Consider the following 23,134-nt stretch of genomic DNA (forward strand, 5'->3'; position numbering starts at 1 on the left):
GTAGTTCTGGAACCGGATTGCGTAGGATTGAAACGGGGCTGAGGCTGCGTAAATCTGCTGGTCCCGGCGTTCGCAAGAATTGTGGCCGTTCCAAGCAATTCGCAACCGTCATACTCTTCGAGAATACATTGCTCTGCCGAGTGAGCAGCGCCGCAACTCCTAATTCGCAGACAACTTCGCCGCACACAGTGCTCTCATTTGTGTTTTCGTGCTCGCTGTGACGGCAACGAATTGATAGCCAACCCAATTCGCAACTCTGGTTGTAAAACATTCCACTCGGGACGGTGTCAGTTCGCGCGCGGCGTACAGTTCAAGGAGAAACTTTTTTAAACGCTTATTCCAACATTCCGCGTAGGCAAACAAATCCGTTCATGTATGTCAAAACGAAAACAAAACTGCCTGCACGAATAAATGAATAGCAACTTCGACAAGCCATCGAGTGCCAATCCGAATCCAGAACTAGCCATCACGCCCATTTCGGCGGACGATCGCAACGCCAGATTCTTATTGTATGATTAAATTCACCATGAACTGTGAATTTGCCGAAAGCCTTTTCTGTTTGGCTTTTACTTTCGGTCACGTGCTTCCGTGTGACAAAGTGGTTCTGTGTGGTTTCGTTATTTTGACGTTTCATGACGTTTACTGGAACCAGTTCTAAAGTTTGCCTCATTTCTCTCTACTGAAAATGCATAATTCCTGGTCGATAATGAAAAACCGGACGAAACGCAGCGGACATGACAACGCAGGCATGCATTTGCTATTCAACAATATGGCTTGTATGTCACGCCCTCTTTGTGATTTGCTGCGAAGGCGTGGCGTACTATAACCAAGAACGATGTCATGCTATGTGACAGCTTGCAAATAGCGGCTGCTTTCGCCGCAAATAGGGCAAATAATTTCACCGACCTTCCACGCCGTGAAATCTCTGAATTAGCAACATGCGCAGTTTCGCACGCCGCCCAATTTAAAACTGTTTTCTAGCAAAAGAAATACTTTTGACTTTTTCCAAGTCTGAAATAACGGCGCACGAAAATAACGTCCCGTATTAGTTCTTATGATTGGCAATGAAATAGCAATTCTTTCTTTGGCGTAACAGCAGCATAAAAGGTCAGTACAAACCTCTCCATTACAAAGAACCGAATTCATGGCATCTCTCCACACTTCTCATAGTCATAGACTATATTCTCCTAGTATGCTGGTGTCTCACATGATCGAGCTCAAGAGAAAGATATCAAAGAAAAGTGACTGTTTTATTCGTTACTGCGTACGCCTGCCGTTATGTAGCGTAGCGTTTCGCTCTTCTTACCACGTTATGCTACTGATTGTCACGGCCGTCTTTTTCTATGATCACGCCATAAACTTGTAACATAGCAGCAGACGATAGCGTGGCGGAGGTGGCGGCCGGGAAGGTGATAGCGCAACAAACATTTCATTAAACCAGAGAGCTCAGCGATGTTACTAAAAGCGATTGAAAGAAATAGAGAGGGTAGAAAAGATTGTGTGATATGTTCTTTAGCTCAACGATCGCCTTTTGCTCGCTTTTGTATCAATTGTTGATTTTAGTCGTTAACGCGCCGACGCAACGCAGGCGATGAGGCGCGCTGTAGTGGAGGGCTACGAATTAATTTTGACAACCTGGGGATCTTTAACGTGCGCCTAAACCTCGTACGCACGGGCGTTTTTGCTTTTCGCCTCCATCAGAAAAGGGGCCGCCGCGGCCGGGAATCGAATCCGCGACCTCGTGCTCAGCAGCAGAACGCCTTAGCCACTGAGCCACCGCGGCGGGTCGCTTTCAACGTTACTTGATCGCCTTGTGGAGTGTACGCCAATTGTAACCCGAATAACTGTTTCCCTTGCCAGCCTTTCCCTTGCCAACTGTTTCCCTTGCCAATGTATTTGATACATTGGTAGCGGTCTTTGAGGGAAGCGTCATATTGCACTGCATGGTGTCATAGGTATATGTGCATGATGTCACTGATTGTTTACGTTGTGCTTACGCAGAAACGAAGGCGAATTCACTCGGAATTTATGGAGTCGAGAATAGGGCCCCTGTTGTTGATTCTCCGCGATCATCTGATAACGGCGCTACGGCCGCTGTCAGCCGACTGCGCAAATTGTGAAAGAGGCATCAGTGGTGGCGACCGGAATAATCCTTGTGATAGCCGTTGTAAAAAAGGGGACGGCGGTGGCGAGAAGGAGCCTGGGAGCGGTGCCGAGTAAACCTGCTTCACCGGAGTAAAACTGGGGGTGGGGGTGAGACAAATACTCCTTGCAGTAAAAATAGTGCACCCCTCCGTCTAACGACGACTGTTTGATTGCAAAGCTTTCTCCTGACGGATTCTTTGGTTGGCGAATGAGTTTGGACTGAGTTGACCACGTCGAAATGGAGCAACGATTCTGCTTCCAGCTACAGCGCAGTGCGGACGCAGGATGACAAGCTCTGTCGATGGAGCTGCTTAGGTGGGTATTTATTTCTGCACGCGGTAACAGGTCAACTGGTTTTGATAACGGCCAGCATTATCAAGTTATACTGCCAGGTTGCCATTCGGACTATGTGTGCTCAACCCAGCTTTTTGCACGCCGACGTGAGCTAGGCCGTACAAGGTCGAAGAATTGGGTGACGCTTTGGTTTGTCTGGAGCTGTCCCCCGAGGTTATCGCCTTGCGAAGCGTGCCAGATGAACCATTCGTGGGCGGTGACTTTCAAGGACGCGGAAGGAGCGAAGAAACCTGCCGCTGCCGGGGAACTGCAGGTCAAGTGCCGTCGTTTCTTCGTTATCGATCCCCGCCACCAGGACATCCGTTAAAAGCTCCACTGGATGCTCCACAACGTCCCGGACGACGAAGTGCAGAGCGCCCTGGGGTTTACTGCTGTATTACGGAAGTGACCCGGGACCGAAGGCGTGTGCCGGGCTGCTCCGCGCAGCTCTCGAGTATACGCCTGGCCACCCTACAGCTGAGGTCAGGCGTCAGCGTAGATAACATACCCCACCGCACCAGGTACGCTGCTCCGGCGAGCAGGCCCTGTTAGTGGTGCCCGGGAGTGCGCCCTTGTGCCTACGCTGTCACCGGAGCGGGCACATTCGACGCGAGTGTCGGGTGCCCCGCTGTGCTCGTTGTCGCCGCTTTGGCCACGACGAGAGCGGGTGCATTCGCCCCTACGCGAACGTCGCAGGACCGGGCTGGGACGAGAAGACGTCGGAGTTTGTTAGACACAGAGGAGGCTGCAAGGGGAAAGATAGAGGTGCCGGAAAAGGAGTGACGCCCCCTGAACTAGCTGCCGGTGACCCACGGGAGTGCAGCCCTGTTGCAGAGCCGGTGAGACAGCCCGAAACCCCCAGGAACAGGGCGACATCACCGGGGCGTAGAACGCCGGAAAATGTGTTGGTGAGGTGGACGCAGCCAGCAAGAACGTCGACGTGCAATGCGAAGACGCCACCGCGGGCGCTAGTTCTGTGTCCGGGAAGCGCGCAAGAGAAAGTGCTTGAGCTGAGGGAGCAGGCGCCACAGAGCCAAACTTTGAGCCTTTGAGAGCCACCAGCGCAGGTCGCGCCGCAGTCGCGACGCCCTGCACGTAAGAATGTACAACCGGAAAAACCCAAGGGGAAGTGACCAGACTGCTGACAAGGTGCGACAAGCGTGGGTTATAAGGGGAGGGGGGAAGACGTGTCAAATTCGAGGTTCAAGCAGACTGCTTTGCGTGGCAGGCCGCACGAGCACGGAGTCGCCAGGACCAAGTGCCGGCATTCCTCTCTGCTTCCCCGCTTTTGCAGAAATGGGTTCGTTTTGTCTTTTCTTTTCTGTCTTTGTTTTTTGGTATTTTTTGTGTGGGCAGGAGCCATGAAGAGAAAACACAAGTTTGGTTCATTCAAAAGGTTGTCTCGTTAGAATCATACTGACACCACTTTTAAACTTCGCTCAAATAAGCTACATAATTAGGAAAAACGGGAATGGTCATGCGACCCACCAGCTCATTTCCCGCAACAGAACCTATGATGTCACATGAGCTAAGCTCTGCGATTGGCGGAGGCTGGCAGAAGCAGACGCAAATTAGGTAGAGCTTACAAACTAGACGAACGAGCGATTTGCGCTTAAATTTAGGGCACATTCTTTACAAAGCAATAAGAATGATGGCACAAACAGTGGAAGTTACGAAAGCACATGTAAACATAGAAGTACTGCTGCGTTCTGCTCTTCGTACTGCGCACAGCATGCTTGGTTTAGCTGCACAGCACTACGGGGCTTGGGGTTGTCTCAGACGACACTGGCCAATTGACGCAAGCAACGGTGTCTTACGTGACCCCATTTGTCGAGCGAGCACTGTTTCAGGGAACGAATATTTTCTCCCAGAACAAAAACAAGCCAGGTTTAAATGCGGGCAAAAACAAACCAAACGCTTGCCACGGTATGGTGGCGCCATCTAGGTTACGGAACGTAAAGAAACGCGGGAACAAACCAACACCGCTGTACAGGGTGGAGACAACCTTTGAACGGTCCCGTGCCGCCGCAATTGGGCCAACGGGCTCAACGCGTTATTCTTTTCGTTTCCCACGAGACCTAGCAACGCGAAACAGACAGTATGATTCAAACTGCTGCTGAGTTTCAAAAAATCAATTGCCTTATCAGAAAAGCCTACAAAGCGGCACTTCAAATACCCCTGTACTCTTCCACTGCCAGATTAGACCGTCTGGGTATCCATAATAATGCCGAGGAGTTTGTGGAGGCGCACGTCACAGGACAAATAGCCCGCCTATCCACTACCTCAACCGGTCTGCACATCCTAGACCGACTCGGGATTCGTGCCCCTACTTTGCCCGCTCATAAATACCCCATTCCTCGCTCTATTCACGCTCGACTTGTAGTCCGTCCTGTACCACGCAACATGCACCCTGTGTATCATGCGGGACGCAGAATGCAACGAGCGCAGGGTCTTCAGCGACGCCTACCTGTAAGACCAGATATTTTATACGTGGACGCGGCAGAATACCGTCACCGCGATGCTTATGCTCTGGCCATTGTGAATCGGTCGGACAACCCCCCGTTTTGCTCCCTCAGTTCGCACCCGTTGCCCTGCCACGGCGGAGGAGGCGGCAATTGCACTCGCCCTGTCACAAAGGCCGACCCCCACGATCGTAATCTCTGATTCAAAGACGGCCGTTCAAAATTTCGCCCGTGGTCTCATTTCGCCACTGGAACTCAAAATTATATCTCAAAATCCTCCAACTTCCCCGGTAGAACTGCTATGGACCCCGGCGCACTCGGGACTCGGGGGGGAGGGGGGGGGGGGGGGGGGGGGACGAGGCGGCCCATGACGCGGCTCGAGGATTCACAATCCGAGCGGGAGCCAGCCTAGTTCCTTACCACGGGGCCCGATCCGCCAGAGACCGCCTAATTGCGTATCATGACATACTCACACATTACCGCTTCGCCCGCCGAAAATACCCCCCGGCGCATCCCCAGCTCAGCAATGAGCAAGCGCGCACCTGGCGACTCCTGCAGGTTCAATCCTTTCCCTGCAGGGCGGTGCTCCATCACATACACCCTACCCTCTACCCCTCACCTCATTGCCCCGCATGTGGCCAGCGCGCCACACTTCCCCACTCTATGTGGGCCTGTCCATCCAATCCCTTCCCGTGACGAGCAATGGGAGGGTGCGCTGGGTAGCTCCGACTCGGGCGTTCAGATCGCCTTGGTGGAACGAGCTGCCATCGTCGCCGCCGACCTCCAACCGGCGGCCACCACGCTTCCCTAACCCCAGTCGCTCAATAAAAGTTTCTCTCTCTTTTTCTCTCTCTCTCCCTCTCTTCAGTAAACCGCGTTGCCGCGATAATTTTAGCGCGGTTTTGACACAATGACTTGCTTCGGCGGTGAGCGAGCAACCGAAAATGGCGGCGCCAGCGTATACGTGTCTCTACCCTGTACGGCGGATGCGTGAATGAAGGTATTCTAGGCTGCAGAGCGGTCGGTTCCTGTGATGTCATTTGGGACCACGAAAACGCACGATTGAGCGGGAAAATCAAAATTTTAACCTAAATTGCTTAATTTCTCAGTGAATAAAGCACCGTTTGTATCCGGACAAGCGCTGGGGGCACTATAAAACACGAAATCTTTCGAATAAAACCAACTTGCATTTTCTCTTCATGGCTCCTTTAAGCTTGGAAAAAACGCTTCGCTAATCCACTGTAAAAGTGCGGGGCCCGGGGGAGAGGCGTAAACAGTACCAGCTCAAAAGGATTAGCTGGAAAAGGAAATCAATATCTTGGCTGTCAAAGAAACTAAATTTGAAACCGATAACTGCACAGCGACTTTGATAAAGCCCTTTCAGAATCTTTTTAGCGCCTGTGTCAGCCACGCTGTGTGCATATCGGGAGGGTGTTGTCGGTTTTTTAGAAACCGTGTTGCTATAGATATACAAAGCGTTTTTTTTTGCGTGAAACGGGTAGGTTAATTTTCTGATTTTAAAATTTGAGGTGATAAATTTCGTGCAGTCCGCGTCTACGCCCCGAACGTTGTGCGAAAAAGGGTAATCTTTTTTGAAATGGTCACCCGATACTGAAGAACGGATGTAAAAATTATTTTACTGGGGACTTCAATTGCGTTTGTAAGGGAAGGGATAGAAATACACCACGGCGGGGAGCGGATAAGTGTGCAAAAATTCTTCTCGAAGTACTTGAAGTGAGTGAACTTGCTGACGTTGCACAATGCGCTGGAAATGAAAATGCGCTGAGTTTAGCGCATCCTCATGGAGCGAGCCACTTTACGTTTCTTGTGACCTCGCTTACTAATGTCCCAAAGATTGCGTCGACGACGTCTCTTTTGGTGATCACTTTTTTTTCTCCTTGGGAGAAAAGAGAGAAGTTTGTAAGAAATTTAGTTAGGAGTGGTGTAAGTTAAACGTAAAATTGTTGGAGGACGGGGCCTGCGTAGAATTCGCAAAAGAAGCTTTTTCCACACAATCGCAGAATGTATAAATTGGGGATTGTTTAAGCAGGACTGTAAGCTTAATGTCATGGGGAGTGGTACCGTCCTTAGAAGGAAGGAGAGGGAAACTGAAAGTAACCTGAAGCGTAGTTTAAGCGAGATGCTCAAACTAGAATGCGAAGGCCCTGGCGCTTTCCGGGATGACAGTAAAGAACAAGCTAGAACTAGATAAACAAAAAACTTGGGGAGCAACGGTGCAAGCGAGCGCAGAACACATTTGGCAGGTGAAGTTCCCACGAAACGAGCGATAACTGATGAAGCACGTTATTCCAAAGGCAACACGATCAATAACATAGCGTTAGGCGGACCGATTACAAAAGATACAAAGGGAATAGAAGATGCTTTTGTGCAACACTACTCTTCACACTTTTCGCAAATATCGAAGCCTTCAAAAAAAGACTTTCTTCATTGCATGCCGCGTTTAGATGACGAAGTTAGAAATACAATAGAATAACCCATAATGTTAGGTGAAGTAGAGACAGCCATACGCCTTTTAAAGGGAGGCAAATCACCTGGGCGAGACGGTTTGGGTGCTTTTTACAAAATGTGTTCGAGTATACTAGGTCCGTTTTTCTACGAGGTTTTCCCGAAGCGTTCGAGGCTCGCGTTCTGCCCCTTTCTTTATCGCGAACGCATACGGTCTTAATTACAAAGTCAAGACGACAGGGAAAAACTTCAGTCTGTGACTGGCTATAGGTCCATCACCTTAGCCAATACAGACTATTTGCCCCGAGATCGAACACAGTCGGCCCCTGGCGGCGGCGGGACGGACCGCTCCTGGTGTGGATGGCGCTCTCGCGTCGTCTGCTCTTCCACGTTGCGCGCGGCGCAAGACTCGTGCTGCACATAAAATAACCAATATGTGTACTTGTTTGGCAGTAAGCAATGACATGGTTACCCCTGCTTGCGCATTTCCTCTAGAGACGCATTAATCAGCGGCCGTTGGGGGTTAATGCGCTGGTTTATATTCCACGAAACATCTTCGCCATGATGAAACGTGTTATACGGGGGAAACGTGTTATAAACATTGTTTCGAGACATTGAACTTTTATTTTTGAGGACAGTCGTCTGCCGTTTCAGAAACGTCAAAGGGTGCTTTTTGAAGGTGGCGTGGTGCTTATTTAAAGGATAAAGTTTATTACACTAAACGGGTAAGAAGCGACATGACCCGTGCATACCCGTGCATTCGCCACACCCTTGTAAAATTGCACAGTGTCCTTATAGAAAGAACAAACAAAAACAATTACACTGCGCACGACCCGTGCGCTATCGCCCATATATTAACGGGGACGTATTTGACACCCGCAAGCACCTGTGTGATCGAATTCTTACCGTTCATTTTCGTACCCTTTTTGGACAGACGTTGGTTATGTTATGATGTGTTGCTAACTTTGCGTATTATTTAAAGTACGTTTCTGTGGATGCGCAAAAGTATTTCCGGGGGGCTTAACGGGGAACTTTTGCAGTTGTGAGTTTGCGCCTTCCCTGTCATTTTCATATATATCATTTTCAAATCCCGATATGAATCACCTTGTCCAGAAATGTGTTTCACTCAGCATAACCAAATGCCTAATATGGTCACGTCTTAAACTCCTAAGGTGGACCTAAGCTTAAAGGAGGAGGAATATTATGCACGTTGTTGCGCACATGTGTGAGGATGTGTACCGTGACTCGCTGGATTCTTTTATTTTTACAACAATGCTCGCTTTCAATACAATTTTGAAAAAGGCGAGCCACAATTTCTGGACAATGTCGCGCCAAAAGGGGGTTAATCAGTTTTAAAAAAAACTGGCGTCTACTCGTTGAAGTATTGCTTTTTCACCGCTAGGGAATACTACGCCTAGCGTACATTCAATTGCAAGTAATACTGATAACCAACGTTTGGCTTTTCGCTTTACATGCGTTCTCTTCTCGCAGCCCCCCCCCCCCCCCCCCAAAAAAAAAAACGAAATGCACAGAAAACTTTTATGTTATGTGGTTATGTGGTCTTATGTTATGTGTGGCCAGTTATGCGGTGTTACCATTTCAGGGCATCCCACAAATGTAAGAATGCGTCATACTACAAGTGAAAGTGGTTGAAACTGCTGTTGTGTAAAGAATTGCGGAGATCGAGGGATCCTGATTTTTTTCTATTTATGATTTTATTGAAGGCTCGGAGCCATGGTCTGGGAAGATCGAGCTTGCTAAGAGCCACGGCGTACAAGTTCATTGTCCTTATTGCGGCCGTTCTGAGATTCCCGATGGGGCGCCGCTTTTTGGTGCCATAATGAAAACTCATTGCCGCTTCGATGCTATACATTGAACGTTGTGGAACCGAACTATGGCATACCAGTCTTGTCTGCGCCTTTCGTGCGCTCACACGGCGCGAGAACGGCACGAAGCGCGCCCACAGTTCTCCCGGGCCGCTCGGCGCAGCATCCACATTAGCAGCGCGACGCTCTCACCACCTGCATGTCGATCTTGCGGCGAATAAGGTCCTGATGAAGATTATAGCACACAGATTGCAGGAAATAACTCTTGTAGGGCCGCATCAGACATGCGGTATACAAGGTACCAGCATACTAAACGAAGTCCATGTCACACGTAGCATTTTGCAGTGTTGTGATGTATTTGGTAGAAAAGTATACCAATGCTTCAGATTGATTATAAGAAGGCTTTTGATAAGGTGTGTCACGAAATCTTGTTCTCCGTTTTGGACTATGTCAATGTTGACGATGTTGTGAAGGAGATGTGTACATATTGCGTATCGTGAATGCTTCACAAAATTGATTGTAAACAAGCATGCATCCAAAAGTATTCCCGTTTTATCTTCTGTGAGACAGGGATGATTTGCCTCTCCCTTGTTGTTTTGCGTTTTCTGGAATTTTTTGTTTGCGCATAATTGATGGGTGTTTCCGCAGGTTTCGTTTCCACTCGAATAAGGTGGTACTACTAATAACATATGCGAATTACGTGGCTGTATTCTGTGAGGACAAGGAGAGCATCAGCAAGGAAGTAATAACGAAGGAATTTTGTCGAGTTACTAATAGTTCTTTTCATTGGGCAAAGTGTATCGGTTTTTTTCATGGGGAGTGGGAGGCAGCACCACAAGTGGTTTGAAGATATTTTTTGGTCTCGCACACCAGTGCGTTATATCTCGGAGTTCCCCTGGACAGCTACCAGGATAGCCACGAGTACTGGGAATCCGAGACGGTGAAGCTGCCCAAAAAAACTACCAAGTGGGAGGGTCGAACTTTGTTTTCGCCCGTGCCAAAAAGTCGTTCATTGCTCACGAATTCAAGTTCAGAAAATTCACCGTGTGTTCGCCGTGTTCATTTGGTCTTCAGGTTTGGAGCGTTCAAGTAGAACCAATCTTTTCCGGCGAGTTAAGGAGGGCGGGGTTGGTTTGTGTCATGTTTGTTTTTCAGCTAGCTAACCGGTTTTTGTTTTTACCGGATGTTAATGACCCTTTTCTGCGAACCTTTTTGCAAACTGTATTGGCAAGAAGTTGCCGACGTTTATTGTCTCGTCTGCAAATGAAAGATGTAGTAGCCTTGAAGGGTATATTAGATGTTGTAGACACTTTCAGGTTTCTAGCAGTACGGTTTTCATTGGAGTACCTAGCAACTGTGTCGAAGGAACTTACTAAAGACTTGAAGGATGTATTGTTTCCCACGCCACTTTATCACTCATTGTATAGATTTGTTCCTGGCCAGGACGTGTCATCACGAGCCAGAGATGGCTGAACCAGCATCCATTAAACCGTTTTCTTTAAGCTGCTCACCGCTACGCCGCCCTTTAAGACTTGGATGGTGGAGAAAGGCTTGCATATTGTCGATCCTACAACGTGCACTTTGTGCAATAAGCCGGAAACTGTTGAGCAGGCTTTCATAAAGTGCTGGGACGCCATCCTTTTCTGGAATGTGTCACAAAAACATTAAAGATAGACATCTCGTTTCACCACAAGGCATAAGTTTTCTTTATGTATCTATCGACAAGTGTGCCATATCACCTCATAATGGCTGAAGGCTTGCATGCCAATGGGGTGTCGAGGATGGCGGTGTGCCATGATGACCCACATGCCCTCACTCTGAGCAAATACTTCGCACAAAGTATTAGTATGCTTTTTGAAGTATATACGACACCGGATCTGGAATGGTTGCCTGTTCTAGAACAGTGTACGTTTGACGTTTTTCCGTCGGCCGAAGTCCGGCTGACGGTTTTTAATCTATTCGTGGCGTGCCTTGTGTGAAATCAAAAGGTAATAAAAAAGTCGAAATGAAGCAATAGGAGAGACTCCGGCTTCATAACGCGAGGGCCCGAGGTTCAATTCCGCCCACTTCAAGTGTTTTAACAGCGAAAATGTTCAAAAAATCGTATTTTTTGACGTCCACAGTTACACATACCACGAAATTGCCGAGCCCGTGCACGTGAGCACGGGCCTTGCGGTGACCACCCGGCAGATAACAAAACCAAGAAAGTGCCGAGCGCTGGTGTGTGCATGCCTCGCGGTGACTTCCCAGCGTCCCCGGCGCATGTATGTCGAGCCACGCAAACCCACTTAGTGAGATTCGCCAAGATTGGCCGCAAAAAAACCCCAGCGTTTTCCCTAATAGTGGCAATACTTGCGGGGAACCGTCGAATTTGGGGTGAAAAGAAAACTGAGCAGAGAGGGGACACAACTGAGCCCTCTGAACTGCGCAATCACCCAGTAAAAAGGCAAGACACTGTTTACAGAAATATTCAGCATAATTTATAGTCCCCAAAATTTGAAAGCCTTATCATCATTTATATTATGGGAAAAATATAGCCAGGTAAATTTTGCTTCTATGGGTACTTTTTTTTGTGTATGCGGTCGCAAGCTACTTGATGAACAAGTTCAGTTGTCTGGCATTCTGGTTAATGCAACAAAAGTTATTTTTACTGCAATGACTCCTTTTGTTTGTGAATTTTAAGCCGTATTATCATCGTGTAATGTAAACGAACAAGCATTTCCCTCAAAAGCTGTTCGTGCTGCTGTTTCATGCCAATGTGTTCTTGGTTTCAACTTTAGGCCTTCTGCATGCCATGACGTGTACTTATGAAAAGCCATCACTTCAATGATGCGGCTCGCTTGTTATCCCGCGCGGAATGCTCATCGTGATCACTGGGGACCGAAACTTTAGGCACAAAAAATCAAGGCTTTAGGTGCTTATAATAGGCGCTGAAAAGTGCCATCTAAGCATTTATAGTCACAAAGTACTCTCGTTTAGGCACACATAATCTCAATTTCAATTTACTTCAGCGGCATACTTTACGACAAATGTTTGACTTGCACTAAAAACAGTGGGCAAGTCTTGTGCTGCGGAAAGCAATGTCATTTATTTCGTGAAAATTAGCCACGCAAGAGTTGCTATATAAACCGATTTACGTGAAATGCAGGGTGATTCGACAACAAAAGAAAATCTTAAAAGCCATGACAAGCCAGACCGAACTTAATGATTCGCTGCTTAAAGATGTACCTCATTTCAGTAGATAATTGCGTGCGAAAGAACAACACTCAACGTTCGCTGAAGTTGGGGGAGTGGGCTTGTACATTTGGACGCTCCCATGACCTGATTCCATCTGTAATATGATATTTGATGCACAGAACCTTCTGCAGTTATTTTAGCGCGGGGAATCCAGGAATTTTATGTCAGAGAGAATGGCACATTGTCAGACCTCTCAGCAACCGGTCATTTGGAGATGGTGGCCGATCTTGGGCCTTGGAAATGAACTCAGCATTCTGTCAGTGCTGAGTGCACACGCTCTCAGCTGCGGAAATGCTTTCTGTTAGGAGTGTGAAATAAGCTCATGAATGTGCAGAGTTACGTTCAAGAAAAGCGGGGTGGAAATACTCTCGGCTACGACTTTTGTGTCGGCTGCAACAGTGTTTGTACCACCGGCGAGTGTTCTTTAAGTAGTTTTCCGCACTTAGCCGAGGTTTTACAGAGATAACAGCCGGCCCTGGTGGAAGAGGCACAATTGGTAGCTGAATGTTGAAGACACAACTGCAGACCGACAAACATTTCACTGCAGGTATTCATTCGTTGATAAAGAAGAACGACCTCCTCAGCTCTTCACAGCACCAACGAATCCCATAGCTAGGGTACGGAAGTAGAATAATTCCACGCACATTTATGAGCTATACTGTTCTGCAGAAGCAGATGACTAGGGAACGTGCGGGAATAACACCATTCAGGAACTGTGCATGGTATACCGAATATCAATATCGGACAGCACGCAACATTCTTTGCATCGAATTCCCTTATTGCGAGGTTTCCAGATGCCCTTCAAGGTTACCCAGCACAGAAAATGGTGGCTGTCACGAGTAAAGTACTTTCAAAGCACCGAGATGCTCATTCCTAAAAGCTCCGTTTCTCGTTCCTTCTATTTCCTACCCGTGCTGCACCTCGCCGTCCGGTGGTATTCCCATGATGGCTACTTTCCATCCTCTCAGATTCGAAGCCTACATTCCTGAGGCTCGACCGGGCCCACCTCAGCTGTCTCGCTGTACAGTCTTGACTCTTGACAGCAAACTGCACAGCCTAAGCGCCAAAGGCCTTAGCATCCATCTGCAATGGCTACGTACTGACGTAGACATCAAGGGAAATAAGGAGGCTGATTGCCTTGCAAAAGAAGCGCTTCACCCATCCACTTCGATGAGTGAGGCAATCAGGCCCCTGGACGTTGTTCCGCTGTACCTTATCCGAAGGGACCTCCAATCCATGCAGCCTTGCTCCCAAGTAGCATCCCGCAAGCCACCAAACCCGCTTCCTTCGAGGGGACTGACCTGAGCTGACCATGCTCTCCTTCTTCGTCTGCGAATGGGCTGTCGCCGCTGCGCGGAAAGGTGCCCCAGGCTTGGCATCGCTAGTTACCCACCTGCCCACAGTGTCCTGCAATAGAGATGCACGCGCATGCGCGAGTGTCCACAAAATTCACAGGCTCGATCAGCTCTTAGAGCATCGTATGCAAAACTCGGACTACCTTCACGCACCTCTTCGAACCTCTTATTCCCGAAATGTTACACATCAAATCGTAAAAAAGCGTTCCGTGCCCTGCTGGACTTTTAAAGGGCACGGGACTCTCGGATCGGCAATGATGCTGCCAGTGCTGTCTATGCTGCGCGGCTTGTGAACAGTCATCCCTTTCTATTTCTTTTGTTTTGTCTACCATCTTTTCTCTCTGTCCTCCTCCTAGGCTGTCTTGATTGAGGTGCCCTTAACACGAGAGGCGGTTAGCGGCTGAGCCGACTTCAATTTCTCGTCCAATACGCAACTCTCTCTCTCTCTCTCTCTATCTCTGTCTCTCTCCGAGCCATGTTCGGCAGATGACTCTGCATGTGTTCGTGGCGTCACCTTAAAACTTTAGTGCGCAAGATTTGCTCGTACTTTTCTCTCAAGTCATTGACATTGAGTAGCATGTGCGTGGCTGGATGGCATTTCCTTAAGTGTTTTCATTGCGTTAAGCATTGATAGTGCCCATGGGCAGACGTTTTGGCCGTTGGCTCACGGATATTGTACGTCCAAATAACTTGTGTGGACAGTAATGACGTCGGTGATGTTGGCTGCGTGGTCAGTGCGTACGGGCCTATGGCGGCTCGGCTGGTGTGGCGAGGTAGATGTCGCGGTGGCTCGTGCAGTTTCGGTTGCTCGGCTTGTTTGGCAGTGCTCGCTCATTTTTCTTGCAAATAGGGTGCGGCCAACACCTCCTTGCGGGCTTCCGAAGCAAGAACAGAAAAACCAAAAAAGGCATACATAACACAAGAAAGCATTTTTAGGCGCTGAAAAGACCATATAGGCCCATATAGCCAAGATAGGCGCTAAAAAGCCCACATTATTCAAAAATTCAAATAGGCACTTCTAGGCATAATAAACGATTGCTTAAGAAGCCGCCGTACCCTTAGTTCATGCTTATATTTCATATGGGCTTGATACGGACTAAAGGAAAAATAAGCATTTTTTTTAAAGCTCCATTCCGTGTTTATCACAATGAAGAAATCAGATGATAGATCGGATTTAAGGGAAATCCCCGAGGCCGACTACTTTTGTGCAAAGGAAAATTTGACATCTACCTCAGTGCAGCCGTACGGCTGCATTGAGGTGGATGTGAAATGTTTCGTGACAGAGATGATGTTAGCAGGTGGCAGCAGTTTTTCAATACTTATTGCAACACAGCTTTCTGAGTGATGCGAGCGGGACTTGATGACACGCAGAACAAATTTCACCACCATTTCATCCAACAAAGACCCTAGATAGTTGTAGAGTTTGTACTTTGGCGAGGTGGTGCATTGCATAAATTGAACAGTCAGTCACGACGGAGTGAGGAGCAACAAGCAAGTGTAACCAACGACCGTGGTTGTTGCTCGTCACGTTGTAAGGAAAGTACTGGTTCCTGACCTTGGAAGCCTTTACTAATAGTAGAGAACGTCATATGTTTTTGATACGTCACACATGGGGGATGCACCCAGTACTACAACGTTTGACTTGAACAGTGCTGTTGTGATCTTCCCAAAGATGACATTGTGCAACTTGATGTGGTGTCATTGCCCGCAGTTAAGAGCCAATCAGATCCTGTGCACAAGGTTGGATTGGAGTACCTGCGAAAGTTCTACGATGTGTGCATCAGAGGTGAGTCGAAGCGAAAACTGCATGCAATAATTACCCACACCGAGGCTTGTGCTGCCCTGCGTTTACGGGAGCACTCTGTTGTAGAGACCAAATCGTAGTGACAGTCCACATCACTGCCATTGTAATGCACAGAAGCGTCAACGTTTAACTGTAATAGCAGAGTCATGAAGTCAGACGGAAGCAAGTATACACACATTTACGCACGACGCGAATGACGCGGCAGCCGGAGCAACCGGCACCGCGCCGTTGCTGCGGCCCTCCAATCTCCCTGAGAGCGTTTTGCCGAATTCCCAAGTGGCTGTATCGCCGTTTTCCGTCGCACCACGGGTATGGTGGCTTCTAGCCCCCATACCACGGGTCGTGAAACCGATGGTTCAAATGAAAGCCGTACAACACTCCTCGAAATGGCTTTTCGTCAACTTTCGCGCTTCGTACCTGAATAAAAAAAGCATAGCCGATGTTATGGATGCAAAGCAAGACATAGCATGAGATAATGCATTTATTTTGCCTACGATTGCGGCTATGCGCCTTAACATGCGCTATGCCACATTACGCCCTCGATACAGCGACCATATTCCCAATTACCGATGTGGAATTCGGGGGTCTTAAATAACATCCATCACCGTAAAAATAACCTAGGTTATAATTTTTACGTATTTCTCATCTCGGCTTACAATCTGCACAGTCAATGCAGTTCAGAAGCACTCGGGTTGCGATCACATCAAACCCACAACAAATGATGGTGCTCTTATCTAGCCTCCGAATTAATATTGTGGGATGGAAGCACCTCTCCTATTAGAAGTAACACCTATATGGAGGATTACGTTGACCGATTAAGCCATTTTCTTTACTTTTCAGATTAGGCAGACTCAATTCTAGGCTAAACTGATCCCTAGGCAGACGACCCTGTACTCTGACGGAGAGCCACAGTACGAACGCCACTTCGTTTACGTCTCAATCGCGGTTTTTTGACGTCACGGTGCCGTGGCAGAGAAGGTGACGGCTGTGCGAATGACGGCTCACACGGCGCACACGACAGCCGCCGTGTCAAGTCGAGCTTTCTATCGGCATTTTTACTTGACAAGGCGACTGTTCCGGCTGTGACAGGGGAAACGGGGAAGTGCGTACGCCTGCTGAACCGTTGCGAATAACGAGGCAACTGCGTGGTTAAGTAGTCACGAGGGGAGCGAAGTCAGTTAAGCAGCAGCGAGGCCGGTCGCCTCGGTGATGGCAAAAGGCAGCTCTGATTGCTCTGAGATAGCAAGCATGCTTCGACGCATGACTGAATGCACGGAAGAACTAATGTCGCCAGATAACATGCAGTGTACCGTCACTGGGGCACGCCAATGAGCAATGGCTGCCATTCTGGTGTTTATCAGTGTTGCCAGGTTGCCGCTTCTGCGGCCTTTCCGCTAACTTTGACGAGATCACATAGAAACACTGCCGAAGACGCAGCAAAACGGCCTCCTCGGACCTCCATGCCTCGGACACACTTCTGTAGCTGAGATGCCGCAAAGCGCGTTATCTCTCCTTGCAAGAGCACGTCTCCGAAACTGCGGACCGTGTATGACCGCAGATGTGCATGCGAGAAGTCAATTTAGTATCCCCATCTTTGTGTACAGTGCTGAGCTCGCTAAGGGTGAACACGGGAGCGCGTGGCCGCCGCTACCACCAGAGCAGCCTACCGTGGTCTGCGCGACACATCACTCACGCGCTGTGCGTGTTGAGCCATAATCCTTTCACACGCGCACCGCGTCATAGGAGCGTCTGCTCGCTTTCTGCCGCCGCTCCCGTGTTCACCCTTAGCGAGCTGATCACTGTACACAAAGATGGGGATAATAAATTGACTTCTCGCATGCACATCTTCGGTCATACACGGTCCGCAGCCTCGGGGACGTGCTCTTGCAAGGAGGGAATTACAGGCCGCTGTAAGCATGCCGCGGCTGTGTGCGCCTACGTGAATGAGGCAACTGACCAGACCTGCACAAGCAGACCCCAGCAGTGGGAAAAACCATCGAAAAAACCGAAGCGGGACGTGAACAAGAGCATCGCGGACCTGTTTCCATAAATGCATTCGCTCGAATCCCCTTTTCACCGTGGTTTCGTGATTGATTCTGATGATTGACGCGCCGACGCTACACAAACGACGAGGGGCGCCGTAGCGCAAGGATCCGGAGTAATTGTGATCCCGTGGGGATCTTCAACGTGCGCCAAAATCTTGAACACACGAGCGTTTTTGCTTTTCGCCTATACCAGAAAAGCGGCCGCCGCAGCCGGGATGCCGTCGTTCTCCGACGTGTTCGACAGCACTTCCACGGGTGAAGATTCCTCGGGCAAATGTGGCGAGATCAAATTTCGAGCAGCGGATTGACTCCGCTTCGCCCACCTGCGGTAAAAGGAGGGCGCGTATAAGTCAGCGCGAGTTGTGGTCGATTCTCCGCTTCATCTTACCTGTCGTGTCTCTCACCGCTTACCCGCCGCCTTTTGTAAACATCGGGAAACAAAGGCGGCAGGTAGGTTGACTGGGTTAGCCTGGCTCTGGCACTTCGCGTTGTTTACGAAGCATATTCGTATGTCTTTTTTTGGCAGCCACGGGGCGCCATCAGAGCTATTACAAAACAAGTTAATTTAGGGAAGTTGAGTTACTGAATCATATAGGAGAAAGTCAGAGAAACGGTCACTCACTTAGTCCGCCGCACTGCCCTAATCCAGGCTTCTCGGCGGTCTGCCTCGAACTACTTGCCCGGAAACACAAATTCACGAGGGGCCCTTTCCCTTCGTGTTTAAGACGCTGTTGTGGCACCCAACTACGCATCAATATCTAGCGCCCTGTGGCGCGCTAGTTTCCATCACGGCGACGCAGCAAGAAGCGTACGACAAGCGAATTTCAGAAGAGCGGACGCCGTGTGCGCTGATGAAATGTGAGCAAAGCACGCCAGGGGAGAAAAGGGCGCTGCATCTGCGTAGCGAAACTTGAGCCGTAAGCCCCTATAGACCCTTTGCAAAATGGCCAAATCGTTGGCGGAAAAGCAGCAAGCCACTCTGGCAACACTGTGCACCCGCTGCGCCGCCATTCGAAAGGAAGCGAAAAGGCTGCGAGCACAGAGTTTCTATGGAGTAGCTACCGTCCACCGTCCACGTAATTGCATACGCGTCCCGCGAAGTGGTGTTTCCCACTGCAGGATGGGAAAATAACTTTGCCGCCCTTCCTTCGAGAAGAGCGGCATATTCAGGATTTTTATTCTTCGAGGTCGACCACTGAAAGGTCGTACGAGTACGAGCGATCATACGTCAGCGTGGAGTCCTACGTTACGCCATCGTCAGTGTTGACAAACAGCAGCATGCAAACGTAGCATTTGTCGCTAATAAAGAATAGCCTTAGCGCTGCCTCCTTGTTTGGTTGTCGAGTTTTAATTGTGTTTAATCGATGCGCCCTTGCCCCGTGGTAGCGGCGGCTGGCCGCTATGAACGGGCTATGAACGGTTTCTGCCGAGCGCTCACTTTGCGTATGTTCAAACTTTCAAAACTATTCGCGAAAATGACCAAAGCATGCATAATGAAACTGATTTTGATGTCTCTGCTAGAGGTCATGTTTGCGATTCACCGCCTCTGTACTTGCGGCGCGTAATTTTTCCGTCGGTGAATGCGGTGCTAATGCGGGAGCGATATGTCGCACGCGTGCGTCAGCAGCGAGCAGAGGCAGTCGAACTTGAGAGGAACTCAGAGGAAGTAACAAACACAGAAGATATAGGAGAAAAGAAGGGCACGTCTCGACTAGGCCCAGATGAGCTGTTGGGCAGCGGGGTAGATAAGTAGAAGCGATTTGACCAGCGTTAATCTTCGTAAGGTAGCGCAAAACACCACTTTAGGAGAGAAATATGACTACGGCGATGGGGCAACAGACCCGTGAAGCCGTGGGCAAAAACGTGCAACCGCCACGCCGTTGCTACGACCTGCTTCCTTTCTAATGGCGTCGTCGCGTTCACCACCAGTGTTACCACCGCTGAATTCTCAGTGTTGTCCGCCTTTTTGCAAAGGGTCTTTAAGCGCCCCTCGCGCGTTTTCCCTTTGGCACGACAGAGGGCGCATCGGTGCTATATGTCCAACTCTGTGATATGTCCAGCGCGGTAACTTTATCGCGCCGCCGGAGCAAGCCCTGTTAGCCTCCTGAATAATTCTTGCTCCGTGCCTAGTGACACTACACCCGGTTACAACTTAAGAACAGCAACGGAAGTTGCCACTGTGCCTCGTCACCGCAGCCGGATGTTACTCCGCGCGGCACAAGTAGTGCGTTACTGGGAATATTTTGAACGCCGCAAGAGCCGTTTTAGTTATTTTTCGGATTTATAATGCTTCTAAACCACTGCAGCGACGACAAACTACGTGAGGAAAGGCAGACGATACCACGCATTCATAGCAGTCTAGTTTCAAAACGCGCGCGCCCGTTGACATCCGGGTCCGTCGCTTAGGCGGAGTGATACCGTACGTGAGCTATTTCCGTTCTTAACTTGTTCCCGAGTATAGGAAGAACATGTCCAATTATCTAGCATTGCAGACCTTGAAGGACGCAATTCGTTTGTTTCATTTATTTATTTATTTATTTATTTATTTATTTATTTATTTATTTTATTTATTTATTTATTTATTTATTTATTTATTTATTTATTTATTTATTTATTTATTGAAATACTCTTCAAGCGCGAAGGCGTTACAAAGAGGAGCGGTTAAATTCATGTAACAGTAGTTACAGCCGTTTTGAATAATGTAGGATCCAGAATGCTGCGATGGAGTTGGGGAGATGGTTCCAGTCGTCGCAGGTCTTAGGAATGAACGAGTAAAAGTAGGGGTTTGTGCGACAGCTAGGAACCGCTACCTTGAACCTGTGATCGTTACGTGTGGAGTTGTAGGATGGAGCAGAAATGATTGTTTTATAATAGGGTTAATAAAGTAAAAGGTACAAGCGCACAATTTTCCTTCTCGCAGCAAGGTCACCGAGTTCACGAGATTTATTTGACGTGATGCTAGCGGTTCTGTAGTAGTTTGTGACAAAGAATCGAGCTGCCCGATTCTGAATGGCTTCCAAGGGTGAAGACAACACCACCGTATGAGAGTCCCAAATCAATGATTCATACTCAAATTTTGATCTAACAAGGGTTTTATATAGTAAGAGCTTTAAAGATACCTGAGCAACAGCAAATTATGGCGTAAGAAGCCAAGCATGCGATTAGCATTATGAATAACATATGTTCATGCCATTCCAGATTAGTGCTAATGTAGACGCCAAGTTATAAGAGAAGACAGAAAATAAATGGACTTTGTTAAGTTCGTACGGAAATAGGTCAGACGGGTTTTACTGCTTTATGCCAGAAGAAACTATCAATATTTTACATTTGCTAACGGTAAGTTGCAGCAGCCAATTATTGCGCCAAGAAGATACGGTATTAATGTCGAATTGGAGACAGACGGAACCTTCCGGGTTAGTTATTTGACGCTAGGTCACGCATACATCAACAAAAAGTTTAATTGCAGAAGAAATGTTGTTAGGAACGTCATTAATATAATTTAGGAAGAGTAAGGGACATAACACAGGACCTTGCGGTACTCCAGATGTTACGTGTTGTAACGGTGAGTTACAAGTCTCAGCACTTACATATTGTGTTCGGTTAGACAAGAAACGCTCTGCCCACTTGAGTAAGCTGCTGTATTTGTAAAGAGCACTTAGTTTTAAAAAAGAAGTTGGTGGGCAACTGAACCGAACAATTTTTGAAAATTTAGAAAAATGAATGCAATCAACAATGGCACCCCGGTCTTTTATGGAAAATAAATCATTAGTGAAAACTAAAATTTGCGTTTCACATGAAAAATACTTTCTAAAACCATGCTGGCGGTTATCAAAAAATTTGTCTTCAAGAAAAGCTATCAAATTGGAATTGATTACGTGCTCAAGCAGTTTTCAGGGGATACTTGCGAGTAATGGAGTATAGTTGAAAGGGTTGGAGGCATCCCCTTGCTTCGGAACTGGCACCACCCTTCCGCCGTCAAGTCGCTCGGCAGCACAGAAAAGTTGCGAAAACAGCTTTGACAATATTAGCGACGAGAATGTTTCGGTTAGCATCAAGAACTGCGCAGTGATACGATCAGCACCGGGGGAGGGTACGTTTAAGTTTCGAATTAATTTACTAATGCCAACCTAATAGAAACCCAAGTGGGTCCATATGCGGGAAATACAACTTTGCAAGGCAACGCAACACTCATACGGTGGTATCACAGTACCATCATGATCACACAACTGGATCATTTTCATTTTCGAACAACTCACTGTTGACCAGTATTTGCGAGGGTTCTAGGCTGGCGACATTAGTTCAAAACACTCTCCCCATCAAAGGCGATAACGCACGCAGCACAAAAATAAATAATGAAGCACTCGCTTCACTTGGCCCGCAGTTAACGCCGACAACACAGCCCGGCTCAGCCGGGCGGCAAAACCAAAACATGAACAAACCCAATGCATGCTTCGCGGCAGTATGCAGCAAAGAGGGCAACGTTTTAGCAAAAAAGTCGCGCATGCTTATATCCAAGGGTTACATTTCGATAGACTGACCATCTTCCGCTGCTATCAGGTAATACCGCGCTACGGTACAACCGTTTTTCGCTTCGCAGCAGGTTAAGAGAGGAGGTGAACCACGGAGTAAAAGATGATTGTTGTTGAAGCCATCATAAATAAATTTACTCCCCTGTGCACATTCTCAATTGCTCTCCAGTTTTCTTCCACAGTGCGGAAAGAAAGCTACGCAGATAGGGCTCAGTAAAAATTTCCATTTCCGCATTTATTGTGGCGGCATCTGGGCATTTGTGATCTCTTGTGGTTTAAGCAGAAACTGCTTGTTTTGCGACGATGACATCGCAAGTTAAACTAAGAATGCTGTGATTGCTTAACCCAGAAAGCTAATGAAGAGAAGAAACTTTATCAGGGGTTGTGGTAAGTGTCAGGTCCAGTAAACTAGAGGAAGAGTGAGACGTGTAGGTTCCTTCACTACTTGGGTGAAGGGAGCCATTACAAAGATTAAAAAACAAATTTCCTTGACGTTTGCTGGAGGTCGCATGGTTATCACCACCGATCCAAGAGAAATCGGGAAAATATCCCTTAATAAAAAGATAGGGGCAGCTGGGTAGCGGTCAACAATATTGTTTGAAGCATCGTATAAGGTGAGTTCGGTGCACGGTAACAGGAACACAGAATAACGTCATTATGACCGAAACGTACGGAAGCGCAAACAAATTCTAAAGAAAACCTAATTGGAGCAAGACGCGAGTGCAAATCAACAGAAACACAAATCAGAATACCTCCTCCACTTCTAGTTTACATTCGCCACAAGTGTGGAACAATTCACTACCACGAATCTTGCTGGACAACCACGTTTCCGTGAGCACAACTATTTTAGCATCACAGTCGTCGATAATTGAAGACAGTTCATCACGTTTCCTTATTACGCTGCGTATGTTAGTAAGAAGGCACTGCGGGAT

General features: G+C 48.1%; 1 protein-coding gene across 2 annotated transcripts in view; it reads left to right on the top strand.

Moving 5' to 3' along the window:
• Positions 1-23,134, top strand: part of LOC144162268 (uncharacterized) — a 196,361-nt gene that overhangs the window by 101,758 nt on the left and 71,469 nt on the right. For both annotated transcript variants that reach the window (XM_077692746.1, XM_077692745.1), the window contains exon 6: positions 15,536-15,610. In XM_077692746.1, the coding sequence (XP_077548872.1) occupies positions 15,536-15,610 (75 nt within the window). The remainder of the gene's footprint in view (positions 1-15,535; positions 15,611-23,134) is intronic.

This window comes from Haemaphysalis longicornis, unplaced genomic scaffold, assembly GCF_048455015.1.
Source record: "Haemaphysalis longicornis isolate Haplotype H1 unplaced genomic scaffold, Haemaphysalis longicornis Haplotype H1 scaffold_12, whole genome shotgun sequence".
NCBI lineage: Eukaryota > Metazoa > Arthropoda > Arachnida > Ixodida > Ixodidae > Haemaphysalis > Haemaphysalis longicornis.